The following is a 27,779-nucleotide window of genomic DNA, read 5'->3' as shown; positions in this document are numbered from 1 at the left end:
TTCTTTTTGCTCAAAGTGTCTTTATTATTTTTTCAGGTTGTACAAAAATATAATCTGAAATACAGTTTTGTACAAAATCCTGTCCCATAGGCAGCCCTATCGATTACACCATTACAATCATCAATACACGATTTCTAATCACACAGATTTGTTAAATTTTTAAAATGTTTCTCTTTTATGACAGACTAATGTAGTCATTGCCATTGTCAGGCCCAACCTGAGGGCTTTTTGCACCTTTTCCATCGCATCTCTTGTAGCTCATATGTATATTAATCTGTATTATTTTGTATGGTTATCAATTAGAGGCTAGACTTCCATTAGTATGGACATTTATTGTGGAAGACCAGGAATTGCTTCCATTCTTTCATTCATTAATCGAGCCCTGAGTTGTCTCTAAAAGCTCACTCAGCTTCAGGTGGAACACCTTGACGACCTAGCGGACATGTTGGAAAATTGTAAAGAATGAGACGTCTTCTTCAAAACAACGAGACGGCCACAATATCATACGCCTGGCGCATGAGCACAAAGTTGTATGACGCAACTATATAAGACCACATGTTCATAAACCTGATCCAGGAACTGGTTTAAACTTGCCCCAAGACCAGAATGATTGAATAAGGATTTTAGGGGGATTGGTATACGGCGATGACAGGCTGGATCGAATTCCGGATGAGGATGGCGAGACGCTGGATCTCACTGCGTCTGACTCATGTGGAGGTTGTGTGGATCATCTCAGCCGATGATGATTCCCAGGTCTCATCTGTGACCTTCTCCCTATAGTTGTCCCTTCTTTTTTCCTGAAGATGATCCAAGGTTATAATAAAAGAGCAAGAGTTCATTTTCATCTCTCACGTGTAGCGACCCTGATCAGAACCGAATGCTTTGCGGCGCCTCAGATGTTCTGTCTGCTCTTTAACAGTCACGCCACAAATATCACAGCTTCATCACAGTTACAGGAAATGGATCCTCTTTGTTCTCGCTTTCCAGGAGTGTTCTCATACTGAGTTGAGCTTTGTTTGGCAGCTGCACAATGTGTTTTACGGTCTGTGCTGTTACAATAAACAATCACTGGATCAGACAGTTTGAAATATGCTTGTTGCTGATGTTTCAATGTTCTCAGTGACAGTCAGACGTACGTTATTCTATCTTTTCCTGGCATGTATCATCTTCAACTGAATTGTTATGTTTCTCAAAGACATGCTTTCGGAGTTAGGAAAAGAGCCTATACATTGGCAAACAGACGTCGTATGGAAAAGCCATTAATTAGGGTAAACTGCAGCTTTGCTTTTGTCACACAGGATAAAGCGTACATTCTCTATGAGCCTCGTGTCAAGGCAGGCCTGGTTGGGAGGGGTGTTTACCACATTTTCTGAATACACTCCCACCCCTCAAACAAACCTTTACCCTAAATGTGTCATAGACTTTATGATTCAGAATCCAATGATATGAATCTAGTGGTGTTTCACATTCCAAGTTACACACGCGAAGACTGTATTTTTGTTTTTGCCAGCAAAGTAGTCTTCTTCACTCTCTCTTATCCTCTTGTACAAATTGTCCTAACTTTCCTCCTCTCTGACTGTTTTTTAACACCCATACGCTGGAATCCAATTACATAACCCGCACTAAGACCGTCTCGTCCTCACTAGTACCGTTACCATGGCGTCAGTTGCCGTGCATGTATGTTGCTTACAAAGGTGATCGTGAAGATAGCCGGCTCGACGTTAGGTTTCGCTGGCTCACGAGCTGTGTGAACTGCAGCACAACGAAACGAACACACAACACTGACATGTCATTGCCGGAGAGACACGGAGCAACATCAGTATTTTACATGTGAAGCTTTACCCTTTGATGTATTAAGTCGCGAGACCATGTAGTCCCACAGGTGAACACATTGTGAAAGTTGACTTTGAAAACATACATTTCACATGAAACCTCTGATCTTCTGCCCGCATTTTTTACCCATCGTGTTTCATTTTTAGCAATACAACGGGAACAGTTTCACACTGAACATTATACGTGCTGATATATTGTCGACGTTTCTTTCTTTTTATGCCTCTGTTGAGAGAACTAAAACTTATCTCAGGATGGAGAAAAGATTGTGGTCTTGATAAAATATTGAAAAGGTGTTAAAGGACCAGACAGGATATGAAATGGCCAAGTGTCAAGGTCATGTTCTTTCTATGCACCTGCCTAACCATCTAAAAGGCTCCTCTCTGTTTGTGGCATATGAATGTAATTTGTAGGAGACAGGCATTAAATGGCTCAACATGTTGCTCACTATTCTTTTAATCGGTCAAACCAGCACACTTTGGACCATAAATCCAGGTTATTTTACCTCCTGTTTGGTCTGTTGAATAATTCACTCTAGATGTTCTTAACATGATTTGTACATGATATTCTGAGTGGGCACCTGATGCTCATTTTCCTCATTAAATACAAGCATTTCTAAACAGATCTTGTTGCAACAAATATTTGCTGCCACCTTGTGGCATATCAGGATATAGCAGCCACACTCACTGCTTCTCATCTGATGTATTGTGAAGTGAAATATTTATGTGGGCAAAACTTTGATTTATTCTTCAATCTGCTGCTGTGAAATAGAAACACAAATATGAAATAATTCATTGTCTGAATGTCCCTTATTATTAGTGATGGAATGTAAAATAATGTACATTTATTCAAGTTTTGTACTTTACAATTTTACAATTTATTCCTTTTACTTGTAAAAGACTCACAGTTTCATTTGTGTTATTACATTTTGTGTTCTTGTTTTGTTTTTTTCTGCAATAATGTTTCCTGGGTTTCCTGCTTTCGCCTGATTGTCAAAGCACTCTGTTTTTAAAGGTGCTATATACATACATTTACATTAGTCTCTAAACCAATCACTTGTGAAGCACTTGGAATTGCAGTTTGAAAGGTGCTGTATATATATAAAGTTTGGCTGATTTATTGATATTATATGAACTGAGGTTGAAATTCAAGAGAAAGAATTAAAAAAAAAAACACCTTTGCCAAAATGTATGCAGTATGCATTCATCCAGTCCAAAATGATCCAACACTAAAAGTTTGAAAACATAAAATGTTGCATGAAGGTTAATGCAGCTTCAGTGTGCCACATCACCTGAATAATACCTTTAACTGTGAGTGGATCTAGATGGTCTTCACCTACTTTAAAATTGGTCACACTGTTTATATCCATGTTCATTATGTCTGTTTTACTATGGTTTGGTTTTTACAGACCACAGAAAATCCATCGTATGTGTAAACTTACTTAGCAATAAAAGCAATTGTGATTGTGATTCTGTTTGCTTCTTGTTGTGAGCTCCCTGCAGCCCTCTGACTCACCAACTCATTCTTGTTTCAGTCAGACAATGATGCATGCCCCCCTCTCCGTCACAACGAGCCAGGGTATGTTCAGTATGTGCAGCACAGCCTGTCATCCATCAGCTGTGGCGTCTCTGGACCCCCCCCCCCCCCCCTCCCTCCCTCCCTCTCGCGCACGCACGCACACACGCACGACGCACACACACACGCATACAAACATGGCGGCCTCTGTTTCACCGCTACGCTCCTCCTTCAGGATTTGTAGCCCGCTAACGTTACACCATCACTGCTGCCGGGCCAAACTGCGGACGCACAGCAGAAAATGCGAGAGCCAGAGGAGACACCTGCACCAGACGGCGACGAGGTAAACGGCTCCATGTTGGGAGACACCGCCGCTCTCCTCTGTTAATGTCCGGTGTTACTTTTGCGGAGGGGACGAGCGACGCTCCATCCGCCGGTGAGGGCGTGTGTGCCGTCACGTGTCGGAGGATGGTGATTGACAGCAGGGCTCACCGTACATGGTGGAGAGGGGACGCGTTACTGGACGTCCCTGTAGCTGGGAGGTCAAGCACAGGTCCGGTTAGCCCGACCATGCTGTCGATAAACGGCTCTGTGTTGCATAACGAGCCGCAGTTTCGCCGGTTATAACGTTAGCTCAACGTTCCAGAGCACAGTGCCGGACGGTTAGCTAGCGCTCATCCCGCGGTCGTTTAAGCTTTTTAAAGGGTAACTACACCAATTTTACTCAACCAGGCGTGTTAAAGGTTACATGTCTTGTGGAGTACTGCTGCATATGTGAGAAAAAGTAGTATGAAGCCCTTTTGTGGCTCTGAAAGCTTGTAATCTGATAAACTGCCTCCAGTGATGTCACTCAAGATGCATTGTGGGTAATGTGTGCATCAGGTTTTCAGAAGCAGTCCACTGGTCCGCTCACAAAACCACTGTTTGAATCATGGCAGACATGTGACTCAAGGCATAGTAACATTACTTTTAAAAGGAACTTGTTACCGTACTGTGATATCTACTGAGAAAAGTATGAGAAATGTGTAGAGTTACCAAAAATGACAGTAAAACCCCTTTGAGACCCGTCGCGCATCATGTCTGTGATATTGTCCAAATGGCGTCTGGACTTTATCAGGACTGAACTTTATTATTTAATAAAATTGTTGCTGATTACGTTTCTATCAAGCAACTAACTTGTCGCCTAACTGTCCAAGCTTTATTTGAAATAATATGTCAGATGTGTTGTTGGTTTTTGTAATCTGTGATGTGTGAGCTGTGCATGTGCACTTATTCACGCCATTATGATTACCCCCTCCAGACACGCAGCTGTGGTGATATCGGGGACAGAGTTGGCTCGTCAGCTCCATAGAGAAATCCAGCGTGATGTGGAGGAGCTGGTCGCTCAGGGCAACATGAGACCCCACCTGGGAGTAGTCTTAGTGGGGGACGACCCAGCCAGTCGCACCTACGTGAAGAACAAGACCCGGGCAGCCAGCATCCTGGGTCAGACATGAGCTTTGCGTGCATTCCTAACACTGTATGCATAATGTGTATCATGCAGATCAATGACTATAATTCTCCCTAATGCATTTCACATTTTACGCATGCATACACAGGGATAAACACGTTTGATGTAATGTTAAAGATGTAATCAAACGTGCACATGGCAGCAGTTTGAACATGGGGTGTGTGGGATGTGTATGTGCTCTCCAGGTATCTCCAGTGACACAGTGGTACGGCCGAGCTCGGTCTCCCAAGAGGAGCTGCTGGAGCTGATTGACAAAATGAACCGTGACTGGAGGGTCAGCGGCCTGTTGGTGCAGCTGCCACTTCCTGGTAAACACAGGCGTCACACAGCTGCACGCGAGTTTCCATCACTGACATGAAAGTTAAACAAATGAGCTGGTCTGTACAGTTCAGTATACACTGAACACATTTGTGTCACTCTTTCTATAGTTTTTGTTCCTTACATGACTGGCAATATTCAGAACATCCACATACATTATGAAGTGGTGGTCAACAATAGGCTGGTTTGTGTTATATGATAGATATTATGTAAACATTTTTATATTGAGTATCTGCCATTCTCTCGCACCTCTGTAGAGCACATCAACGAGCGAGCCGTATGTAACGCCATCGCTCCAGAGAAGGATGTGGACGGCTTCCATATTGTGAACATCGGAAAGCTGTGTCTGGACCAGAGATCCATGGTGCCTGCAACTCCTGCAGCTGTGTGGGAGATCATCAAAAGAGCAGGTAAACCATAAAAAAAACCTCTTCAGCTCTTTGTCTTATCCTGAAGGGGACACTGGAGATCTCTTGAATTGAATTAGATGCAACGTCGTCATTAGTGTAACCTATAACTTGGGCTTTCTGTCATGTCCGACCCAGTAGATGGCGCCTAACAATCATTAACACACCAACAAAGTCAAGTCAGGTTTAGTTGGATAGTCCAAAATCTCAATCGGCTGGCCTCAATGGGCTTTACAATCTGTTCAGTGAATGGCATTCTCCGTCCTTTAGACCCTCGATTTGAGTAAGGAAAAACTCCTCCCCTTTTTAACATGAGGAAAAATATGGAAGAAACCTATAAACCTAAAGCTACAGTGGAGGGATTCCATTTAACTAGGCATGCAGTAGATGCTGTGTGTACAGAGCAGACCAACAAAATCACAGCGTATACACATTTCAATGATAGAATATCTGATCCACTTAGATTTTATATACTGAATGTGGGGAACACACCTAAAGAAATCTTCCAAAATGATGTGACCGTAACTCGAAAATAAGGCAGACCATTCTTTAATGACCAGGCAATGGTTAAAAACCCCCAAAACAAACCAAAATTCATAAGAAAACTGGCTGCTTTGGGACCTAACTCATTTGTTGCTTTACAAACCAGGCAGAGGGCGCTGTCGGTCATGTACGAACAGAGCTAAACTTTCAATCAAACTGATGATTTGGTACAAGCAGTCGATGTCGCTGAGAGTCTTGACTGCAGAGGGAAAAAGTTCTTACACAGTCTGTCAGTTCAAGTTTAGATGACTTTGTCACGACTTCCAGGATTTGGAGATAAAGAGTCATTCAGTGTGGGAAGGCTCTATGAAAATGTTGAAGGATTTACTGGATGCAGTGTTAATAATGATTGTGATACGGTTCCTGATGAGTACATTCTCCATCAGCTGCTATCAGGGAATTTTGTGTTGAAGTGGCTTTGGATGCATTCTGGGGGATTATAGTACATATAATACACCTTTTCTCCTTGCTCTACCTAATATTGCCTGGAGAATGTTGTTGAAGAACTTTCCTTCTCCTTAAGATTACTCCTGAATTTCTGAATTTTAAATTGAATGAGCATGTTGGTTGTGAAACCTAAGATATAACACTATTGTGACACAGTGAATTCAAAACGTGAAGAACTCACCAGAGGTTTATATAAATGAATAAAATCCACATATATGATCACTATTTCAGTTCAGGTTACATTGACTGATTGCTAACTGACTACTGGGCTCAATAGAATTAATATATTTAATGCAGACTTCATCAGTGAACTGAGATATGGCCCTACTGTGTACATACCTGTCCTCCCACTATAATACGCTGTAATGACTGATGTGTCGGCTGATAATAGATGTGGTAAATGTCACTGGCCCGACACAGCGGTGCCAGGCTGTGGTGCAGCTGGCAGAATCACCTCCCTCGACATGCCTTTGTGATCAGTCGAGGAGGAAACACAGCCCCAGGCTCGCTGGGACATTTATGTTAATTTTCGGTATTTTGTGGTTAACAAACAATTTTATCCTTGGAGGCTCAAGTTCTCCCTTTTCTCAGTTGATCAGCACAGTCAAACAAGCAAAATATATCACAAGTATTTTTCCTCTGAAAAATGTGTTTGTGCAGGTATTGAGACTGTGGGAAAGAATGTGCTGGTCGCCGGTCGCTCCAAAAATGTTGGAATGCCCATCGCAATGCTGCTGCACACCGATCGCAACCATGAACGCCCTGGTGGTAAGCACGTGTGTGTGTGTGTGTGTGTGTGTGTGTGTGTGTGTGTGTGTGTGTGTGTGTGTGTGTGTGTGTGTGTGTGTGTGTGTGTGTGTGTGTGTGTGTGTGTGTGCGCGCGCAGGCGAGTCAGCATCAAAATGATCGGAGTGCTGCTCTTTGTATGTCAATGATGTTGCACCACCTTGACTCTCCCTGGAAGATATTTGATACTCACAGCTTTGGTCAGGATGTGACCCACAAATGAATGCTTCATTGACTCCCACCTTATTTAATGAAACAATAAATGCTGATGCACGTCCTGCTGGAAGAGATTGAAGACAAAAAAAACAGGGAGTGTGAAGGAAAGGGCCGAACTGGGCAAGACTTTTGGCATTGTGCACTGTTGGCAGACGGATCGACTGTCCTTATAAGGGTGTAGGAAGAAGGGAGGGGATTTGGAAAGGCATAGAATGGAATTTGGAAATATGAAGCAACACAATATGTTGTACCTGTCAAAGAGGTATGGCTGTACGACAGGTCAGATCAGCACAATGGTGTTAACAACTCAGCAGCAGTTGTATGCGACACAGTTTCACTCAAGATACATTTATGTTCAATAACCACCACTGTATTAAAGGCTCTATAGAAGCTACTAAAGGTTTGTAACTGTCGGCTGTATGAAGTTGTCCTAACTAAGAGGACTGCTCATATTGGTGACATATTGGAAAATACTCTTATTTTGTGTGTTAAATAAACATAGCACAACAAGTAAGGGAATTTGTGTTTGGTAGATTTTTGATAGATATTTCTTTGTTGTCACAATGTGTCATGGCAATAAATCTCATACTGTTGGAAAGCCTGTTTATTTCCCTTTTTAATGGTTGCAGAATCTCATCTCAATATCTGTCTGTTTTGAGATTGCATCAGGCACCTGGTTGACAGCACCTGGGGGTACCAGAACCTCAAAACAAGAGTCAATAGCAACTGTAGAATAAGCTGTTTGGCACTGGCAGATTTGGCAAATTTTTCATGGGCGCAACCCGCATACTCTGCTGCTCATCCGACAAATGCATTGTCCTTACAAATGTTGCACCATTTACAAGGGAAATAAACAGGCTTTCTAACGTTATAAGATTTATTGCCAAGAAGCATTGTTAGAACAAAGAAATAATCTACCAAATACAAATTTCCTTACTTTTTCTGCTATATGTCTTTTCAGAATTGCTTTAAAAGTTACTTATTGTTGCTTTAAAGAAACTTGTCATAGGTAAAAAAAAGAAAAGAAAAAAAACTGTTCCATTTAATTTTCAAAACCTCCAACTGGCAGTGTTAAATCTTATAAGCTTGTGCACACCAGTGTACACAGGGTCCCTTTGAAGCTACTACTAGATTTGAACTATTTACTATTTACAAAACCAGTTTAACCTGATAATATCTGACAGTCATGTCTTACTCACTCTTTATTTAAACTGGTAACCCAACAAGTGAATTCATGTCAAAGTCTTAAAACTTGTTGAACTTGGGTTTTTAACAAAGCCCCACATCGAGATTTCAATCTTCATGCTATTAAGACTCTATTCTCTGAAGACAAAACTGTGTGGGATAGAAACTGATTTTGCACGAACCTACACAGAGTGACAAGGTTACAAAGATGATTAAGCTGAAAACAAGCCACCTCTTATAAGTGTTAACATATAATAACAAATACAACAATATAGCAAACACACTTGGCCAACTTCCAAAATATTTAAAAGAAAAAGATGTTTGTATCCAATTTTGTGAGATTTTTATGTTTCATTTTGAGGTCGGTCCTCTCCCCCCTCACCATCCCACACAAGCACGCACGCACGCACACACACACACACACACACACACACACACACACACACACACACACACTCCCCATTAGGTATGTGACCTGGAGGTGTGACGTGCCATAACTTGCCTCTCCTTCCCTTTCATTCTTATCTTCCTTGAAGCCCTCGTTGTGTGATCCTCTCTTTTCTTCCTACCCCGGTCCTCCTGCTCACGGTTATGACTATGCAGGATATCCTTACTCATCTTAGATAAGATAAGGATAACTTTCATAATTGTGCTTTCCCTAATTGTGTACTTACTCACTACGTAAAGTCTCGTTAACCCACCGGCACCTGCCACGTAGTGCAATGGAGGATGTATCACTGTTGTTTAATAAGTTATATATTAGACACACACATTACACAAACGCACACATTTTTTTGTTTAATTCCTGTTTAACCATATTGCTACTGGGGCATGCAGAGATATTTGAGATATTTTCCTCTGAACTTTGTGCTGCCTACTCAATCCAGTGGACGTGAAAGGAATTTTGTTTGTACTGCTTGCAGCACCGAGAAATTAGATACCCCGAGCAGTTTTTTACAGGCTTGTAAAAGCTCCTACACTTTTCTTTTTGATGCTATTTCCTGCAGAGTGAATGTACATAAATCACTGTCACATCCTGATCTGTGTCAGACAGATAAATCAAATAAACCAAACACGCAGTTAAAGGTAGTAGTAGCAGGGTCAATATAAGATCGGATCAACTTTCTCGCCCACTCTTGTGAAAATTAACAGATCAAATTATGCAGTTTAGTAAATCATTGAGATGCAAAATTGTGAAGATGTAGATATTCCTCAACAGGTCCTCGGCTGCCTACACAAGCCTATGGATATTTGAGTTAGTTAAAGGGATATTCCGGTGTAAATTTAATCCATGGTCTAACACACCGTGAAACTTTGTTAGACTCCCTCTCGAGAGATAAAGTTTGCATCAAACATTTGATATAGTTGCCGTATTTGTCGGAAAATATAAACGAAACTCACCACCCGAGAAGCCTTCCTTGTTGTGGGGAAGCCCTGTGAGTCGATTACCGAGTGCAGTAGAGTCCCGCAGTAATGATCATCATTGAGCTGCGGAACTCTACTGCACTCGGTAATCGACTCACAGGGCTTCCCCACAACAAGGAAGGCTTCTCGGGTGGTGAGTTTCGTTTATATTTTCCGACAAATACGGCAACTATATCAAATGTTTGATGCAAACTTTATCTCTCGAGAGGGAGTCTAACAAAGTTTCACGGTGTGTTAGACCATGGATTAAATTTACACCGGAGTATCCCTTTAACTAACTCAAATATCCATAGGCTTGTGTAGGCAGCCGAGGACCTGTTGAGGAATATCTACATCTTCACAATCTTCACAAGGAAGGCTTCTCGGGTGGTGAGTTTCGTTTATATTTTCCGACAAATACGGCAACTATATCAAATGTTTGATGCCTCGAAATATGTGCTGGAACCCTATTTCTACTGTTGCTGAAGTTTGGTGCTGTTCTGAGCATTATTTGTGGCTTTTTGATGGCGGTTTTATATTTGGACCCATTTACTGCAATGTATTGTTGTCGTGCAGTCGTTTCTGATGATGCTAAAACTACGTTAGCTAGCAGTCTGCAAACTTTATCTCTCGAGAGGGAGTCTAACACAGTTTCATGGTGTGTTAGACCATGGATTAAACTTACACCGGAATATGCTGAAAAATGCTGCTGGACTGTGGATTCCTCTGTGAAGGACGCAGGTAGTGTTTTCCATGACAGTCCAAAGTATGTGACTTTATACACATTCTTGATTGCCTCGTCTTATAGCCTCACGGCTAACAGAGAGCAACAGTAGCATATGGTAACTTAGAAATGACAGCAAACATGAACCAGCAAATTCCACAAAGCCTCTTTAATTTCAGTATTTTTCTTATTTAAAGGGCTGTATAGATGTAGATGTATATATGTTGTATATATGATGATATATATGTTATGTTATGTATATATGTTATTTCCGGTACATAGGTGATAATCCATACTTATTTAAGGAGACAAGGAACGCCTCAAGAAACCCTGAAGGAAATGTCTTTGTCAGTCAGGATAGTTGTACATTTTCTAAAAGGATCATGACCACTTAAGTTTCAAAAGAGAGCTTTCAAAGCTTTGTCTGTTAATTGTCCTGAGTAACAACACATTTGTGTTGAGTTTTTATTAAAGACGTGTTTTTAATGATTTAGGTGAATTCACTGTTTCCTCTCAGGCGATGCCACGGTGACTATTGCCCACCGATGTACACCGAAGGAGCAGCTGAAGGAGCTCACCAGCCTGGCAGACATCATTATTGCAGCTGCAGGTAATTTCACCCCCGGTTCACAACACATTGAGTCAGCAGTAGCTTACTCATCATTCTGAGTATTGATTGATCTGCTGATTCTTTTCTTAGTTAATTGTTTGCCCTATAAAATGTCAGAAAACAGTATAACATTTCCATCACTATGTCCTTTACATTCAAGCTGATGCCTTCAAATGTCTTGTTTTGCCCAACCAACTGTCAAGAAGTCAAAGATACTCAGTTCACGAGAGGAAGGCAGGAAGTTCTCACAACTGAGAACCTGAAACCAATGGATGTTGGATGTCATTTGTAACAATCTGAGTAGTTGTGTTTTCATTTGTTTGTTTTCTTTCTCTGTTCAAATAACTGAATGAGCCTCTGTTGTTTAACACGAAGATTAATAATGTGTGCAAACACTCGTGTCATTTTCATGCATTATTCCATTTAATGAAACAAATTTGTACTTTTAAGGGAAGTGATTCCACTTTTTATGGTGTTTAAACCAGTGTCGGATGTGATTTCGCCATGTTGGAACTACCGTAGAGGGAATTATCTGGCCTGGTAATGCAACCAGGAAGAGAGGTTGTGAAAGTCCTTTCCTGCCATTACTTGAAGTGATGTCGTATAAATCTAAATAGTCAACACGGAAGTTTCTGTTTCACGGATTTGAAATTTTGTGAAGAACAATAGTGATCCGTGGCAGCTGGAATGTGCAACAATCAATCAATGCCGGTTAGGCGTCTCTTAAGTAACCGGATATGCCTTCAGGGGGTGCCATGTAGTATTTCCTTGATAATAAATGGGATTCTTTCTGATGACTAAGAGTGGCTCTTTGGGAAGGACACCTCAGTTTCTTTTCCTCCAACTGTTAGTTTTGCCTGAAAGAAAGTGTGTCTGCACTGTGCTGTATGATTAAATGAACCCCAGCAGTCCACATTTGAGTGTAATGTAGCTGTAGTCGAAATTAGGGGTATGTTGGAGATTTAATTGTTGTAATTACAGCATGAATACATACATACATTTGCCTCGGGGTGCTGTTTGGGGTCAGCGTGTCACTGAGCTCCTCTGATGTCTGTGTGCTATAAATAAGCGTTTGTATTTTCTGAAGTTAAATCCGGTTCTTAATTGTTATTTCACTCAGACTTGCTTCCATTATTGAGTAGATATAATTGTAGTTTCAGGAGTTCAAATAGACATCTTCAAATGGAATGGTTATCAACAGAAACATAGATGGCTTAATTATTTTTGTTCCTTGTTGACAGTCAGCTGAGGTATCATCCTATTCTGCTATCATAATGCATAACAAGTGTGAGGTGAAGTGGTAATTGTCATGGTCTTCCTCTAGAAGCTGTGTGTTGACAAGCATCGCTGCAGAAGAGAAGAGAGCATGCTTAATGGAACCTGCAGAACTTCAACTCTGTCCTGATACGGGTTATTTACACTGGCATGGTGGTTAGGATATGAATGTAATGGTGGGTGCAGATGCCTTTTTAACCAAGCAACCAACCAAACGTACTACTTTTTTGGGGCTTTTCTTTCTTTTTTGGAGGCAGGGATTTGTGTTTCCATAACAGCAGGGCTGCTATCAAAGAAATTGGTTATTAAAATCTTTTTTTATGAATCAGAAGAATCAGGAAATGTTGTGTTTTAACCAGCAGTAACTTGACTCTCAAACAGCTAAAGGGAACACGATGAAACCGTAAAACGCAGCAGATATCTGAAAGTATGATCAGCGATGCAGTCAAACCCCAAAGATTCAGTAAGAAGCAACAAGATTACTGGGAGCTGAACTCACAGAAACCTTTTAAGAAAAACACAATTCTCTCAGGTGTTCTGCACAGACAAGAGTTGAGGCTTGGTCGGTGTGGCGGGCGTGTGTTGGCCCCACTCCAGAGCGGGTCCATGCGACTCAACTCGGCGTGGTAAAGCACATAATGGTATTGCAAATTTGCACATCTTGGTTTGACTAGGCATGGCCAGGAATGCCATCGGAAAACTTTCCCAAATTACTACAAAACCTAAGGTCAGGTAGTTCCTCAGGACTGATGTTCAGATCGCACAGAGAATGGGCCCCCAAACAGATGAGTCCAGCCATGAAGTCCCATAGTTTCACCGCGATGATGATTTACTTCTCCTTGGTATCTGTGCGTAGGTGTTCCTGGGCTGATCACAGCAGATATGGTGAAAGAGGGCGCGGCTGTCATTGACGTGGGCATAAACCGCATCCAGGACCCGAAAACGGGGAAACTGCGGCTCATCGGTGACGTGGACTTTGAGGGTAAATAATCCAAAATGTTTCTTATTGTGTTTTTCAGAAAGGGAGGTTTCTGCAAAACTGGTCTCGGTCAAGCTCCGGTAACTTTAGCATCAATTGTTTGCGTTTCAGGAGTGAAGCAGAAGGCAGGTTTCATCACACCTGTTCCCGGAGGCGTGGGCCCGATGACAGTCGCCATGCTGATGAAGAACACTGTGACTGCTGCCAGAAATGCACTGATGCATTAAACACAAGCACGATAAAAGCAGCTCAGTTTATTGAATGATATACAGTTAAAATATCATAGGCATACATACCTCAGTTCACACACACACACACGTACACACACGTGTGCGCAAGCACGCCCACACACACACACACACACACAAACACACACACACACACACACACACACACACACACAGTTTGCAAAACATCCCACACACTTTTATTTAAAAATCCACAAGCTCAAGACTTCATACCTGCTGGGAAACTTACTTGATATGTACTTTGTTTATATTGTGAATTTGTTCATTTATTTATTTAAGTTATTTATTTCAGAGTTCACTTTTTAAGAATTTAGATTAATATTTTTTCTACTGAAGTTGTTTTGGTTCATTTTTGAACATCCAGATTCACTGGAAAATGAGTATTAAATAAAAAACAAAACAATGCTGTGCCGATACGACCTTTTCTCAGTTGATATTTTTTTCTAGATGCGTTTTTTTTTTTTAACCATAGACGTTGTAGGTCAAGTAGAGCGGGCCTTACAGCTTAGACTGCTGGGATCAAAGGAGACTTTGCCACAGCACAACACACCATGCTGCTGATTGCAAAACACAGACTGTGGCTATTTTTATGTATTGTTGTCTCGTTTTTCACATAAAAACTTCCATGAAATGCAAACTCAGCCACCATACATCTCAATATATTTCCAGTAGATTTTCCATTCCATTTCCAGCTGACCCCAATGGATGCCTCACCACCAGCACCTCCAGGCACAACATGATCCCACACTGGCTTCACACCCACCTGACCTGCCAAGCGCGTTGTATAATATCACCCGGGAAAACTGCTGCTGGGTAACAAATACAATTTCTTCATCTCATCCTTCTTCCAGAGAAAATGATTTTGCTGCCAGAAGAATTTCATGTGTCACACATTCTTCCTGTAAAAAGCATCACTGACACTGGATGTCAAAATCACTAAATGAAAAACATAAATGGGGGGGTCAATCCAAGTTGACATACCTACAAGAGAATGTCTCCCATATGTTTAGCAAGTTAGCCTGTGGTCAGTTAATACTAACGTGGGTCCGTTGTTCTGATTAGTTACCTGGGACTTTGACTCACATTTATTTTTCACAGATGTGCACTAATTCATCGCATGTATCACTTGAAAAAGGAGAATGGGAATTTATTTAACAATTCAAGCACAGACTTTGGCTATCTGTTAACATAATGAACATTTAAAGGGAACTGCGAAGTCCAGGTAGCTTAAAAAGACAAGTGTCAATGATTTTTCCACAATCTGGAAATTCAAAAGTTATTATTATTAATATTAATATTATTATTATTATTAATGAGTTACAACTCATTTGTAAAGGATTTGTGAATGATTTATTAGCCATTAATGAAGATAACACAGCTCTTTCTCAGGCATGTTGTACTGAGATACAGCTTTGGACACTAGGAAGCATTTCTTCGACCTTTCTTTGGGTGCCGTCCATTGAACAATGCTTTGCTTTCATCCTCACAGCTCCTGTCACGCATGCCTCTGTCTTTCTTGTCTATACATCCTGTCCTTACTTGTTATGTAAAGTTAAAGGCAGCAAAGAAAAAAAAATCTCCTGTAAAAACCCCACTAAAGAAAATTGAGTCTTTCACAACATCTGTAATCGGCAATGAAGCAACCCTCTAAAACCGCAAAGGAGGTATTTGAGTGAAGCTATCAATCTGCCATGGGCTTACGTGGGTTCAGAGGCTTCCAAAGTATAAACCACACTTCTAAAGCTCCTGGGTAATCACGTGGTCACCCGGCACCATCATCAAACCTGATGACTCTGCCTGTGCATGCAGAGAGAGTCCGCACAAAAAGAAAAAAAAAATAGGAAATGATGCAAATGGATTTTTTGGAATGAAATGCTTCTCACTTAAAAAAAAAAGAAATCTGCGGTTGATTGATTGGCTGGTAAAATCCTCTCGCCGGTCGGGAGACAGTATATATAAGCCGAGCAAAGAGCTGATAACACTCACTGCACTGAGCGCTGAGCTGAGAACATCAGACGTCACAGCAACAGGAGACGAGATGTTTACAGAAAGACAGACACACCTGGAGAACGGTAAGTTTAGTTTACTCTGTACTGTCAGTTTTTAAAGTTAGATTAGTCTGAAGGTGCGTTAATTGTCTTTGATTATATTAACAGTTTAAATGTGTTGTGCTGGTGATGTTACACCAACTTGCAGTCATTTTTTTCCAAATCAATGCAGGTTTTAGAGTAAAAAAATCACAATCACAGCATTTGTAGATATGAAAACAATGAGACTCTTGCGAGGCAGCAAAAATAATTTTAACAGCACATTAATTTTTTGTTGTTGTCATTTCCAGCCCTCCTCTCAGCAGTGGCAGTGCTGCTCCTCCTCCTGACTCCTCCAGGACAGTCTGCGACGCTGACCAACGAGCTGCAGACCACAGCGGCCCCGGCTCTGTCAGGGTCCACTCTGACCACACAGCCCGACAACAGTGAGTGCAGAGTTTTGTCTCAGCTCAAAGACGTTGAACTGTTTTACCGAAGTGTGTCATCGCTGATTTAACTGACAGCTGAGTTAGATGGACTATAAACTTTTTCACCGGAGATTAAAGATTGATCTGAGTCTCCATAGAAACCTTTGAGGGTCCAAACGTGCCACTCAAAAATCAATTATTAATTAATCCATCTCACAAGGAGTAATTGGTTGTTTTATCATGTATAAATAATTTCTGCACCCTTGTTAAATTATTTCTTTATTGATTATCACCTCATCTATTAATTGGTCAGTTGATTAATCAATGGCACAACCTACCCTCCATACTTCCATGTTGAAATGTGATCACTGCAGCTCCTCTCTCTCTCTCTCGTTCTCTCTGCAGGCAGCATGGAGGAACCTCTGGTCCTGCACTCGCACAAATCCTGCGGAAGCGAGCATGTGAACTGGTGTGAGAACGGTGGAACGTGCATGTTCCCCCAAGATACTGACAAACCTTTTTGCATGTAAGAAGCATTATCTCTCTCTCACACACACAAGCTCTGGCCTCCAGGCTCCCTGTGCCTGCTATGTTTTTGTGCAAACGCTACTTCATGTCTACATGCACATGTTGGTTCGTGTTCACCGTCGGAATGCACTCACATATTTCCCTTTCTTCCGTTGCAGCTGCGCGTCCTCGTACACCGGGCACCGCTGCATGTTCACCAGTGATCTCACTCGCACTCTGCCTGAGTCGGAGCAGCTGATTGCCATCAGTTGTGGGGTGGCCATGCTCATCTCTGTCCTGGCCGTCATCATCTACTGCTGCGCCTACAAGAGGTGAGTATCTGCGGGCTTTCTCCACACAGTGGTGTACTTGTGTGACGGAATGGGAGCATGTCGCGTAAATACGGGAGGATTGAAGCTTCGTAAGATTTGAGATAAACCTTTCTATGAACTTTTAGGGACGTTCTTACATCATTGTCACTCATCAAGTCGTGGCACATTTATCTGAGACATCTTCATACCGAGCATCTCAAGCAAAATGACTCATTTTTCTGGTGTTTTCTCCTCAGTCTTGTGGTTTACACGTGTTAAAGTTTACATTTAAATCGTAAAAAGGAGCTATTGGTATATTTACAGTCAGTCACATGTTTACATTTTTGGCATTTTGCTCAACAATATCAAGAATAAGAGACCACAGTGTCTAATCCAGATGATTTTTTTTCTCTTTCAGGTGTAAAAAATCAGCACCACTAATTAAGACGGCACCGTCTGAGTCATCAGTGTGACCCCTGCAACTCGCTCTCCATCATCATCATCATCACCACCACCACCATCATCTTCTTCATCATTATCACCAACATTCTCAGTTCACTGGAAAAACAGTGTGTCACGTTGAACAGAATCAGAAACGTACCACCTCATCGTCCTGTAAAGAATGAGGCAGACCAAATGTGACTATTTATTGTAATATATCAATTAACTTATTAAAAGTGTGCCATTTATTTAATTTTTTGTAATAAATGTATTAAAAAAATATAGCTGTGTAGCTGTATTTCTGTGGGTAAAAGATGAACACAAACACACACACGCAATCATTATCGTTTTGGAGATAATGGAGAAGATTTTTCGGTGTAATTGCAAGAGATACCATAATATCATTTAAAATATGATATTGGAATCTGGATGATTTGTTTCTCTCTTTTTTTATCCAATTTCTGAAATGTCCTACTCTGTTTCTGATTCAGCGCACAGTCTGCAAGGCAACTAGTAACCAAAGTCATCAATTAATGTGTAGTGTTGTGTAAAAGTACAATATTTGCCTCCAAAAGGCAGTGGAGTGAAAGCACAAAGAAGCTAGAAAATGGAAATAGTCAAGTAAAGTATTATTAAAAGAAAGATCTCTGTACTTCTTCCATTACTGTCAAACACTACAGCCACATGGAAATACAAGATTTTACTGGCGCATGGCGTTTGACTGGATGATCCACAGACAAACTGTACAAGAGCTCTCCTAAAAATCGAATGACATATCAATTTCAAAGCATTTCACGGAGTCAACATGTAGAAGAGCTACAGGCTAAAGACCGGACAAAGACAAACTGTGATCTACCAGTTAATGCTGAAGATGAAACACAGAGAGCTCATCTATGAACTGGCAACAATTAAAGTCACACCAATGAGGACAGAAAGGACTGTATAATAACGAAATAATATGTGAATGTTCATGAAAAACGACTCATTCAAGTCATTGCACATCTTTATATTATTTGAGAAGTATAATATTTGTATTATACATAAATGTAATAATCTAAATAAAGAACAGAATGATATTCATCCAGAAGAACCACCTTCAGTTTTGAGACTTTACTTTTGCTGATAACACTTCTGTGCCTCTACCGAAGTTTGATTTTAATAATAGACTTTTACTTAATAGAGTATTTTTCACATTTGAAATACTTTTAAACATCAGGTAAAACACCTGGACGCTTCCTCCATCACTCTTTCTTTAATAGTACAAGCTCGAGTAAAGGCCAGTCTCCCATCTGACTTTGTAGAAGTCCATGATTGACAGGAGGATGCGTGAGACGCCCTCCTCGTTTTTTTTTTTTTTTGTTTTTTTTTTAAGTGGTGCCTTCAGGGTCCGTCTTTTTATTCGGACCTTTGATGTGTTAAATTGTCTGAATTACAGGAGTGCAGTCACCACACCCAGACCGCAGGTTTGAGCCCATTGGTTTCAGGTTTGTCTCCGTCAGGAAACGCATCGCCTGCCTTCCTCCACCTAATAGTTATTTTGACAGTAAGTCGGAAGCGTCTCCAGACCAGCTCCTGGCCTCAGACGGTACCTGCACCTCCTGCCAGCGGCTCTGAGATGGATCCGACCTGCAAACCTTCAGCGCTGCTCTCACTCATCGGTCAGTAGATCTTCTCTAACGTTTGACAGGCTCACACTTTGTAATTTATCCTGTCGATGAGTCCTGACGTGGTTCTGCTGAGGACTGAGATCAGCTCCACAGGCACAGGGAACACCTGAGAGCGCAGGATAAGTAACTGAGGACATTTACGCATTCACCTGAGCGCAGTTCTGAGTACTGCTACCGAGTATTTCCAGTTTATGTTACTTTATGCTTCATTTCAGAGGGACATTTTGTGTGTTTTGTTTTTTTTTTTTTTACACCTCTACATGTGTCTGACAGCTGTAGTTACATTTCAGATTATTCTGACGCTATTTAAAGCAGCATTATATGATAATATAACACACATCTTTTCATCTGCAAAATGAGTATTCTTATTTTTACTTTACTTTTACTTTTAAGTACACATGGCCGTTGGTACTTTTTGGTACTTAACTAACATTTTGAATGTGATGATCTACTTTTCTCAGGGCATGGCACTGCTGCCTTTACTTGAGTTAACTATCTAAATATATATACTTTAATCGAACACATTGTACTCACCTACTTATAATTACTTTTTTTCTGCAGCTTGACTTGTGGTGGAACAAGTGAACATTATGCAGCAGAATGATGCTGTCAATATATGCTTTCCTTGAGTATTCCCATCATGCCATTTTGTGCCCACACACGATACATTTCAGAGGGAAATGCTGAACTTTTTATTCACAGAAGTAATAAGTTACTTTGAAGGTCAAGAGACCTACATGATGTACAATCAGCTGAAAAAACTTGAACATAACAACAGTTTATAGGTTGAAATGACCTCAACACATACAAATTCTTAACAATAATAATACCAGTAAATAATAATCTACTTCTGTAATATAAAACTCTAACAGGCAGTGTTGTGAGTACTTTTACTTTTGACATCTTGAGTGCAAAGTTCAGATAATATTTCTCTGTATGTACAGTCATGCATGCGGGACTCAATATTAGAGGGGCATTATGTAGTTTTGGAGAAGAAATTCAAACCCAGAATTATAATATTTACAATAATGATGAGGTAATAATACAAACTCAGAAATATAAACAATTTTCATAACTGAATAAACAAGCTGTTCTCAGAGGAAAATAAGGTCCCCAGGACACAGTTTGAAGCTAGAAATGTGGCAGGGTCCGCCATATATAAACAAAGTAAAGCAATATGAAATTGTGTTGTTCTTTAAGGTCAGTTTGTTGATTCGATCATGGAAACAAAGACAGTTTGTTTAAGTCAATGAAAATCAAATGTCTTCCCCAGAACTACATCATGTACCTTTAAGACATTAATATTAATGTTTTTATGTTAAACAATATCTCAGTATTTCTTCCCACGACCGTAAAACTCAGCTAATGTCAGGTGAAAATATCTCCAACCTTTTAAACCTATACATCAAATTCTTTATCCGGACTGAAAACATGAAAGTACCTCAGCTGGGGAGACAGGAGTGTTGCAGCGGTAGTTTCAGACTCACTTGGATCAGATGCAAATTTCACTCTGTAAAGTATCCGATTTCCTCTGTCAGTACTTGTTAAGTCAGTAAAATGGACCTTTATCCCCAGGTGAAAGGCCTGTTTCATCAGGTCTGAGTTTATGTCAGAAACCAAGTGGAAGATTTCGGAGAACGACCTTCCCTCATGCCTGTTTTAATGAGTTGACGCACATTCTAAGTGTGGAGCCTGAGGGATGCTGGCAGCTAAACCACAAATGGAAGATTGATTATCTGAACGCACATGTGGTCTGACTAAATCTGTCGGTTACACCTTGTTTAGGTTAATTTTGACTAATAAAAAAGCCAAAATACAAACATAAGAAGGTAACAATATGTTCTAGCTTGTATAAACTGATGGAGGAGTTACTCGGATACTTTACCTGCCAATACCACCATGTCAAAATACTCCGTTACCAATAAAAGTCCTGCATTTAAAAAACACTTTTTATAAAAGTGAAAAAAAAGCACTTGTTCTGAAGAAATATAAGATATGCTAAAGCAACGTTTTACTGTTGGAACTGGCTGAGCTGCATCAAGTTTAAACTACTTTTATGTAGTAGTTCAGTGTTGGGCCCCTCCAATGGGTCATGACATAAATCTGAGGGTCGTGAGATTATTATTGGGAGAGAAGAAGAAATGAAAGTTCTGCTACCAGGGCCCCAGGGTGCAACTAAATTGATCACATATGCACCCCAAAACAAGGGAAATTATCAAAGTTTTTTTGTTGCATGTGAAGAAAAACATGTTTTTGCACCCTTTTCCTGTTTCATTTACACATTGTGTTAAGAAATTGAAAATGCAGTGTATTATTGGTCACACCGTTAGGCACATCAGCGCAACCAGTATGAGAAATGAGTCCCTGCCTTCAAAAATGTGCCTCATGTGTTGGACTTTTCTCTAATCTTTGGCCTTTTTGTGAAATATTGAAAATGCCGGCCACATTTTGGCATCGAGCAGATCTGTTCAGAGAGAAAATCAGCTGCTCATGACTCATCAGAAGACATCTGCAACATCTAGACGGGAATCATTCGTAAGGACTCACAGTGACTCACAGTGAGATAAATGTAATGGAGTAAAAGGAACATGTATGATATGGTCCAACGAGCATATTGAGATGTGATAAATTTTTAGTCGGAACAAACAGTTTTGCAACACAATTATCGTTTTTTCGCTGAAAAAATATTCATATCGTGATGATGCAACATTCGTTAAGAGTCTGCACAAGTTATTTTACATCTGTAGAACAAGATTTGCAAATGTAATTATGAAGCTGTTTTCACACATTTTACCTATTTATCAAAAAAGTGCAGCCTCGACGATTTGGAAATTTTGATAATATTCCGATTTATTGTGAATTCATACTAAAATTGTGCAGCAGATGAATAAATGAAAGCTCCTCATTTATTTTCTAAAACTATGGCTGAGCTTTTTCATTTGGGATTTTTTACTCATTGTTTACATTGTACATTTTAAAAGTTGACTTTACTTAAAAAAAAAAAAAGACAAAGAAACCTCAGAATTGCCAGGTAAAGTAGACTGCTGAACTGCTGGAAGCTGTGCGAGCTAAAAACCTTGAAGTAATCGGTTACAAAGTAAACTCAGATTGTCAGATTTTTACAGAGTGGAAATCCCATAATGCCTCCTCCTTTTTTAACAATCCCATCCAACTTCTGCATTTATTCCTCCTCTTGGTTCATTTTATTTTTATAACCAGATATCCGTCACTATAGGAGTTGAGCTGCTGATGACCTTACCTCTGATACTGCTCTCCATCATGTGGGGGATATAAAGTCAGCATGCTCGCCTTTACCTGAGGCACCAGACATCGGTGCAGCAGCATGTTGCAAGTCAAAGAGTCCCAATAATTTGCGTATGATTTTGCAAACTGTTGGAAAAATACAGGTGTGACTCCCATCCAAATTACCCCTAATGAGGTGAGATGAGTATCTGGATCCTGCTGGTTCTTGACGAGCCGGGGAGAGAGTGACTAATGATATAAATGAGCTGATTGAAGTGCACTTTACACCAATCAGCCTACGTCAGAAACACCCAACAACCGGGCTTGAGTCCTCTCACAGCAAACACTGAGGAAAAATACCTCTGCAGCCATAACAACGGACAGACACCAGAGAGAGAGAGAGAGAGAGAGAGAGAGAACGAAGGTTCTACAGCGAGTATAACCCGATTCTTAACCAGTCGTAACCAGACACATCTTGCATCCGAGTTCATGTGTTTTTCTGTCCCGCCTGCAGGAATGTGGGCGTCTGCATTATGGAGCCGTGCAGGCTGGTACAGGCATGTTGGGCTGGGCAACACGAGCCGCACCACATCATGTCCTGCTCCGAGTAGTTTACACAAAGAACCTGGAAGCCAATCTGACGTCTCAGTGCCAAAGAAATGTTTTTTTTTGTTTGGTTTTGTACGTTTTCCTTCCGGTGTAAGTTTAATCCATGGTCTAACACACCGTGAAACTGTGTTAGACTCCCTCTCGAGAGATCAAGTTAGCAGACCGCTAATTTACGGAGTTTTATCAACCTCAGAAACGACCGCACGACAACAATACACTGCAGTAAATGGATCCAAATATAAACCGCCACCAAAAAGCCACAAATAATGCTCAGAACAGCACCAAACTTCAGCAACAGTACAAATAGGGTCCCAGCACATAGTCCGGGGCATCTTACCTCCGCTAGCTTAGCTGGATTTCTATTGGGAAGCTAAAAACAGATTTCAACTCTCCTCCATCAGCTTCCGGGTCGGGGAAGTCCCGACACGACGATTACCGAGTGCAGTAAGAAATGCTCAATTCCGTTCTTTTCCCTGTCCGCTCTCGCTAATAACTGTTATAAACTGGCAGGTAAGACACATATGATCTTTGATTGCTTTTCCATGGAGTCATAATCATACATTTTCATCCATGAACTGCGGAACTCTACTGCACTCGGTAATCGACTCGTCGGGACTTCCCGTCAACAGGAAGCTGCTGCAGAAGAGTGGTAAATTTTGTCAGCTTTTCAGTAGAAATCCAGCTAAGCTAGCGGAGGTTAGATGCCCCGGACTATGTGCTGAGACCCCATTTGTACTGTTGCTGAAGTTTGGTGCTGTACTGAGCATTATTTGTGGCTTTTTGGTGGCGGTTTATATTTGGACCCATTTACTGCAGTGTATTGTTGTCGTGCGGCCGTTTCTGAGGTTGATAAAACTCCGTAAATTAGCGGTCTGCTAACTTTATCTTTCGAGAGGGAGTGTAACACAGTTTCACGGTGTGTTAGACCATGGATTAAACTTACACCGGAATATCCCTTTAATGTGTTTCTGCCTTATCTAAACACACTCATCAAACACAGACCGGTCCCATCAGCTCAGTTTGTAAACGTGTAAATCCTCATTTTAAATCTGTAAAATTTAAAAAAAGTACCTTATCATATGACATGTTATCTGTTTTGACAAATGAAACTAGGTAAAAGTGATCATGTGGGAAAACACTTGAAAGATATGAATTTGGGGTTCAAAAAAGTAAAAATGGCCACTAAAATTATTTAACTTGAACAATTTGAGAAAATGATAAATAATGTTATCTCAACTAAACCTGTGACAGGGGCACACAGCTTCATTATAAGGAGACTCACGACTTGGGTCAAAGTCAACGTCCCTGAAAAACCGCCCTTAATCTTAAATCCACTGTAACTAATGAGACACATGTTCTCTGTTCAACAGGTGTCATGCTGCTGTGGCCCTACGTTCTCACCAAGAGCGTCTCCTCCAGCGCCTCGCTCTCTGCAGGTATTCACCCAGACAGCTGTTTTCATTCATTTTTCCAAGATAGCAAAATCGCTTTATTTGTCAGGTGTGATAAATGTGCAGGGATCTGTCTCTGAAAGGTTTCCCCCAAACACGTCATTTTAGGTGCTGTCTTGTGGAAGTGGAATTAATCTCATAAAGGATATTATACTCTTGACAACTGTAGATAATGTCAAGGAAAAGAGAGAATTGTGTGTTTGTGAAAGTAGTGAATGAATCAAACCTAAATGAGACATTTAAAGGAGCGTTTTCACCTCAGTGTGAAGCCTACAGTGGATCTGAGATACGAGAGGGTAAAGTGCTGTGAGGCTGAAATGACAAGATAGTGATTCTTTGATAAGCCGACCTACTGAAAAATTAAAAATACCAAACTTCTGTCCACAATTCACAATTTTCTGACGATTCATAGATAAAAAGGTTAAGCAAGACAGTTAGTTAGACACCCTTGAAGCTGGAAGTCAACAATTTCGGCTCGGCCATTTATTTTATTTTCACAAAACAAATTTACGAAGTGCAAGTAGAGGCCCATTCTAATAGAAATACGACCCATTTAGATAAAGAGTAACATTAAAGTTAATGATTTTGAACTACAGCTCACATCTAACATCAAACTGTTACATTTATGAACCAGGAACCATCAGATGTTTGTCAGTTTTCCCTGGGAAATGATGATTAAGCGATTGCTGAAATAGCTGCAGATGTAATCAAGTAATGACTGCAACTCAAAGCCAAATGAAACAGTGATTCAAAGTGATTAGACGTACATTTCTACAAGAAAAGGGAACAGCTCAGTCACAGCACCAGGTTGCTTTTTTTCACCGGCTTAACGAGTCTGTAAGTTGAACAAATGATCCCAGAGGCTCAACAGAGATCCACTCAGTGAACAATGCTGCCGGGTTTCCTGTGAAAAGGGTTTTCTAACAGCTGCCTTCTTTTCGGTGCTTCAGGTCAGGGAGAAGCGCGCCCTCATGTGGTGAGGCGGTCGACGCAGAACTGTGACGGCTCGTTTGACAAGTACTGCCTCAACAACGGACAGTGCATGCTGCTGGTGGACATCAATGAACACCACTGCAAGTACGATCCCGTGTGTGTGTGTGTGTCAGTGTGTGTGTGTCTGCTTGCTTGTCATCATCCTGTGTGGTCACGAATGACTCATCTCTTTGCGCTGCAGGTGTGAGAGGGGCTACTACGGCCCCAGGTGTAGCAACCCGGAGCTCGTCATTCAGCCAATGGGAGAGGAGCAGATAATTGTGGCCATTTTCTGTGTGAGTCTGCTGATTATAGGGCTGTCCGGAGCTCTGTACTTCTGCTGCAAATGGTAAGGCTTTTAGACTGACAACCAGTGTGTGTGTGTGTAATATCAATGACTTTTAATGTGACTTTAAAGGATAAGTTCACCCAAATAATTCAGTCAGTATTTGAAACCCTCCTTTTTCTGATGAAGCGTTTTCGTTTTTTGCTACGTCAGCTGAACACAGTGTGCTCATAGATGACGAGGGTGACTCAGACACTTCCTCTCATCGTGTAAAACCTGCAGGTGTAGCTTGCTTTAATGACAAATGAAGCCCCCTCGTGACGTAAAGTCGGCCTTCCAACATCCTGGTTCATGCAGAAACATGTCAAGCCACTGGCAAAGATCAAACCGGCTCACCACCCTAAGGATTTTTAAGGATGGATGATGAGTCAATGATTTGGCTGTTCTGTGTTACTTTTACAGGTATAAGAAAAACAAATTCCCACGTAAGCAGAAGCAGCAGGGATACAAAGGAGTCCAGACTGCTTAGAGGGCCACATACTTCCAGCATACCAGGATCTTTTTTACGATTTTCTAAGTGAAAACTTCAGCATCATGATGTAACCTGACGATCTTACACTCAGCGACTGGTTTACTGAATTGTTACCTCCTGCGGTACTCTACGTCACGCGGCTCTGGATCACTTTATCAAGCGGGCAGATCGACACAAAGAGATTAAAATGTTCAAAAAGAAGCCGCTTTGTGATGTGGCCCCAATGTTGCTTCAGCGACTGCTTCCCTCATGTTTGAAAAGATGAATTGTGACATACACAAAGGCAGTTTCTGTGGGTGAAACCCACCCACTGTGACGGCGTAAAGTTCACGAAGAAAGGCAACAAGCGGTAGTTTAGCACCACAATTGACTGAATTTGGCTGACAGTGACAGTCGTATTGATGTAGCAACTTCACAGGTTCTTTTAAATCAGCCTCAGAGATAAATAAATTAAAGTTATTAGAAACCATGTGATGACATCTTAAACATTTAGCTGCCTTCATACAGTATCATACCTTTCTTCCCGACATAGTTTGTATTTATTGTGACTTTTAGCCCTCTGAAGCTATAATGAAAATCAAAAATAACCATTAGTGTCATTAAACTGGTCACTGAGTGTAACAGTTCTGTGTTTTATTAATTGAGTAGTCAGATATAATTCTCATTTGATAATTTATTATAAAGTATTATTGTATACACTAGAATTATTATTATCTTTTTTTTTTTTTGGAAGCTCTGTTACTGCTACAAAAACTTGAATTTTTTACTCCTGGATGAAATTCCTTTTCTGTTTCTTGTTATTGACTTCTTACATCAAACGACATTGTTGTCTGAAGGCTACAACTGAAAATCTGCACATTTCGCATTCTTCTCATGGCATAGCAGTTTGCTTTTGGATGAAAACATCGCTCTTTACCAACACATTTCTGTAACTTTTGCAATGGCAGTATTACTGCGAGAAATAGCATGTTTATTGAAATAAAAATAAAGCAAACACATTTCAAACTTGCAGCTTGTTCTCCCTTTATTTTGATACTGAATTTCAGCCCTACTCTTGACTGGACCTTACTTATACAGTGAGTCAAAGTGAATCACCTGATATGTCGTTTAAGTTTTCAAATGTAATCTTCATTTATCCTCAGAGCTTCTAAAATGCTTTCATCACAGTAGACACTTCAACTTAAGTTGAACATTAAATATAATGTCTTTGTCTTTATTGAATATATGTCAAATGATTTGAAATCATTGTATTTAGCTTTTATTTGTGTCTTATATAGTTTGTTCTAGAACAGGAATTGTAAAGCTTCA

General features: G+C 40.7%; 4 protein-coding genes across 4 annotated transcripts in view; 3 read left to right on the top strand and 1 right to left on the bottom strand.

The window, feature by feature from the left end:
- Positions 1-3,434, bottom strand: part of slc20a2 (solute carrier family 20 member 2) — a 55,167-nt gene extending 51,733 nt beyond the window's left edge. The window contains exon 1 of the mRNA XM_030416674.1: positions 3,346-3,434. The gene's annotated coding sequence lies outside the window, so the exon portion shown is untranslated. The remainder of the gene's footprint in view (positions 1-3,345) is intronic.
- Positions 3,435-3,499: 65 nt separating this feature from the next.
- On the top strand, positions 3,500-14,416 carry LOC115581560 (probable bifunctional methylenetetrahydrofolate dehydrogenase/cyclohydrolase 2). Its single transcript, XM_030416738.1, has 8 exons — positions 3,500-3,688; positions 4,646-4,830; positions 5,041-5,163; positions 5,431-5,583; positions 7,231-7,338; positions 11,403-11,495; positions 13,627-13,752; positions 13,861-14,416. Exons 1-8 carry the CDS (start codon positions 3,543-3,545, stop codon positions 13,974-13,976), a joined length of 1,050 nt encoding a protein of 349 aa, XP_030272598.1. The 5' UTR covers positions 3,500-3,542; the 3' UTR covers positions 13,977-14,416.
- Positions 14,417-15,324: 908 nt separating this feature from the next.
- LOC115581555 (epithelial mitogen homolog (mouse)) lies at positions 15,325-18,793 on the top strand. The gene is made up of 5 exons (XM_030416731.1): positions 15,325-16,069; positions 16,336-16,470; positions 16,858-16,978; positions 17,139-17,291; positions 17,689-18,793. Exons 1-5 carry the CDS (start codon positions 15,865-15,867, stop codon positions 17,741-17,743), a joined length of 669 nt encoding a protein of 222 aa, XP_030272591.1. The 5' UTR covers positions 15,325-15,864; the 3' UTR covers positions 17,744-18,793.
- Positions 18,794-19,122: 329 nt separating this feature from the next.
- On the top strand, positions 19,123-27,480 carry LOC115581561 (proepiregulin-like). The gene is made up of 5 exons (XM_030416739.1): positions 19,123-19,369; positions 24,601-24,666; positions 25,632-25,758; positions 25,856-26,002; positions 26,402-27,480. The coding sequence occupies exons 1-5, from the start codon at positions 19,327-19,329 to the stop codon at positions 26,466-26,468; spliced, it is 450 nt and encodes a 149-aa protein (XP_030272599.1). The 5' UTR covers positions 19,123-19,326; the 3' UTR covers positions 26,469-27,480.
- The last annotated feature ends 299 nt before the right edge of the window (positions 27,481-27,779 follow it).

Source organism: Sparus aurata, chromosome 5, assembly GCF_900880675.1.
Source record: "Sparus aurata chromosome 5, fSpaAur1.1, whole genome shotgun sequence".
NCBI classification, from domain to species: Eukaryota; Metazoa; Chordata; class Actinopteri; order Spariformes; family Sparidae; genus Sparus; species Sparus aurata.
Note: the sequence above shows the minus strand (reverse complement) of the source record. Positions and strands in the feature narration are given on the sequence as shown.

Excerpts from the sequence above, each read along its gene's own strand:
- LOC115581560 (XM_030416738.1), top strand. The coding sequence starts at position 3,543 with ATGGCGGCCTCTGTTTCACCGCTACGCTCCTCCTTCAGGATTTGTAGC. Across the intron at positions 4,831-5,040 it reads CCGGGCAGCCAGCATCCTGG|GTATCTCCAGTGACACAGTG; the intron begins GTCAGACATGAG and ends TGTGCTCTCCAG. Across the intron at positions 5,584-7,230 it reads GGAGATCATCAAAAGAGCAG|GTATTGAGACTGTGGGAAAG; the intron begins GTAAACCATAAA and ends GTGTTTGTGCAG.
- LOC115581555 (XM_030416731.1), top strand. The coding sequence starts at position 15,865 with ATGAAATGCTTCTCACTTAAAAAAAAAAGAAATCTGCGGTTGATTGAT. Across the intron at positions 16,471-16,857 it reads GACCACACAGCCCGACAACA|GCAGCATGGAGGAACCTCTG; the intron begins GTGAGTGCAGAG and ends TTCTCTCTGCAG. Across the intron at positions 17,292-17,688 it reads TACTGCTGCGCCTACAAGAG|GTGTAAAAAATCAGCACCAC; the intron begins GTGAGTATCTGC and ends TTTCTCTTTCAG.
- LOC115581561 (XM_030416739.1), top strand. The coding sequence starts at position 19,327 with ATGGATCCGACCTGCAAACCTTCAGCGCTGCTCTCACTCATCG. Across the intron at positions 19,370-24,600 it reads AGCGCTGCTCTCACTCATCG|GTGTCATGCTGCTGTGGCCC; the intron begins GTCAGTAGATCT and ends TCTGTTCAACAG. Across the intron at positions 24,667-25,631 it reads CAGCGCCTCGCTCTCTGCAG|GTCAGGGAGAAGCGCGCCCT; the intron begins GTATTCACCCAG and ends TCGGTGCTTCAG.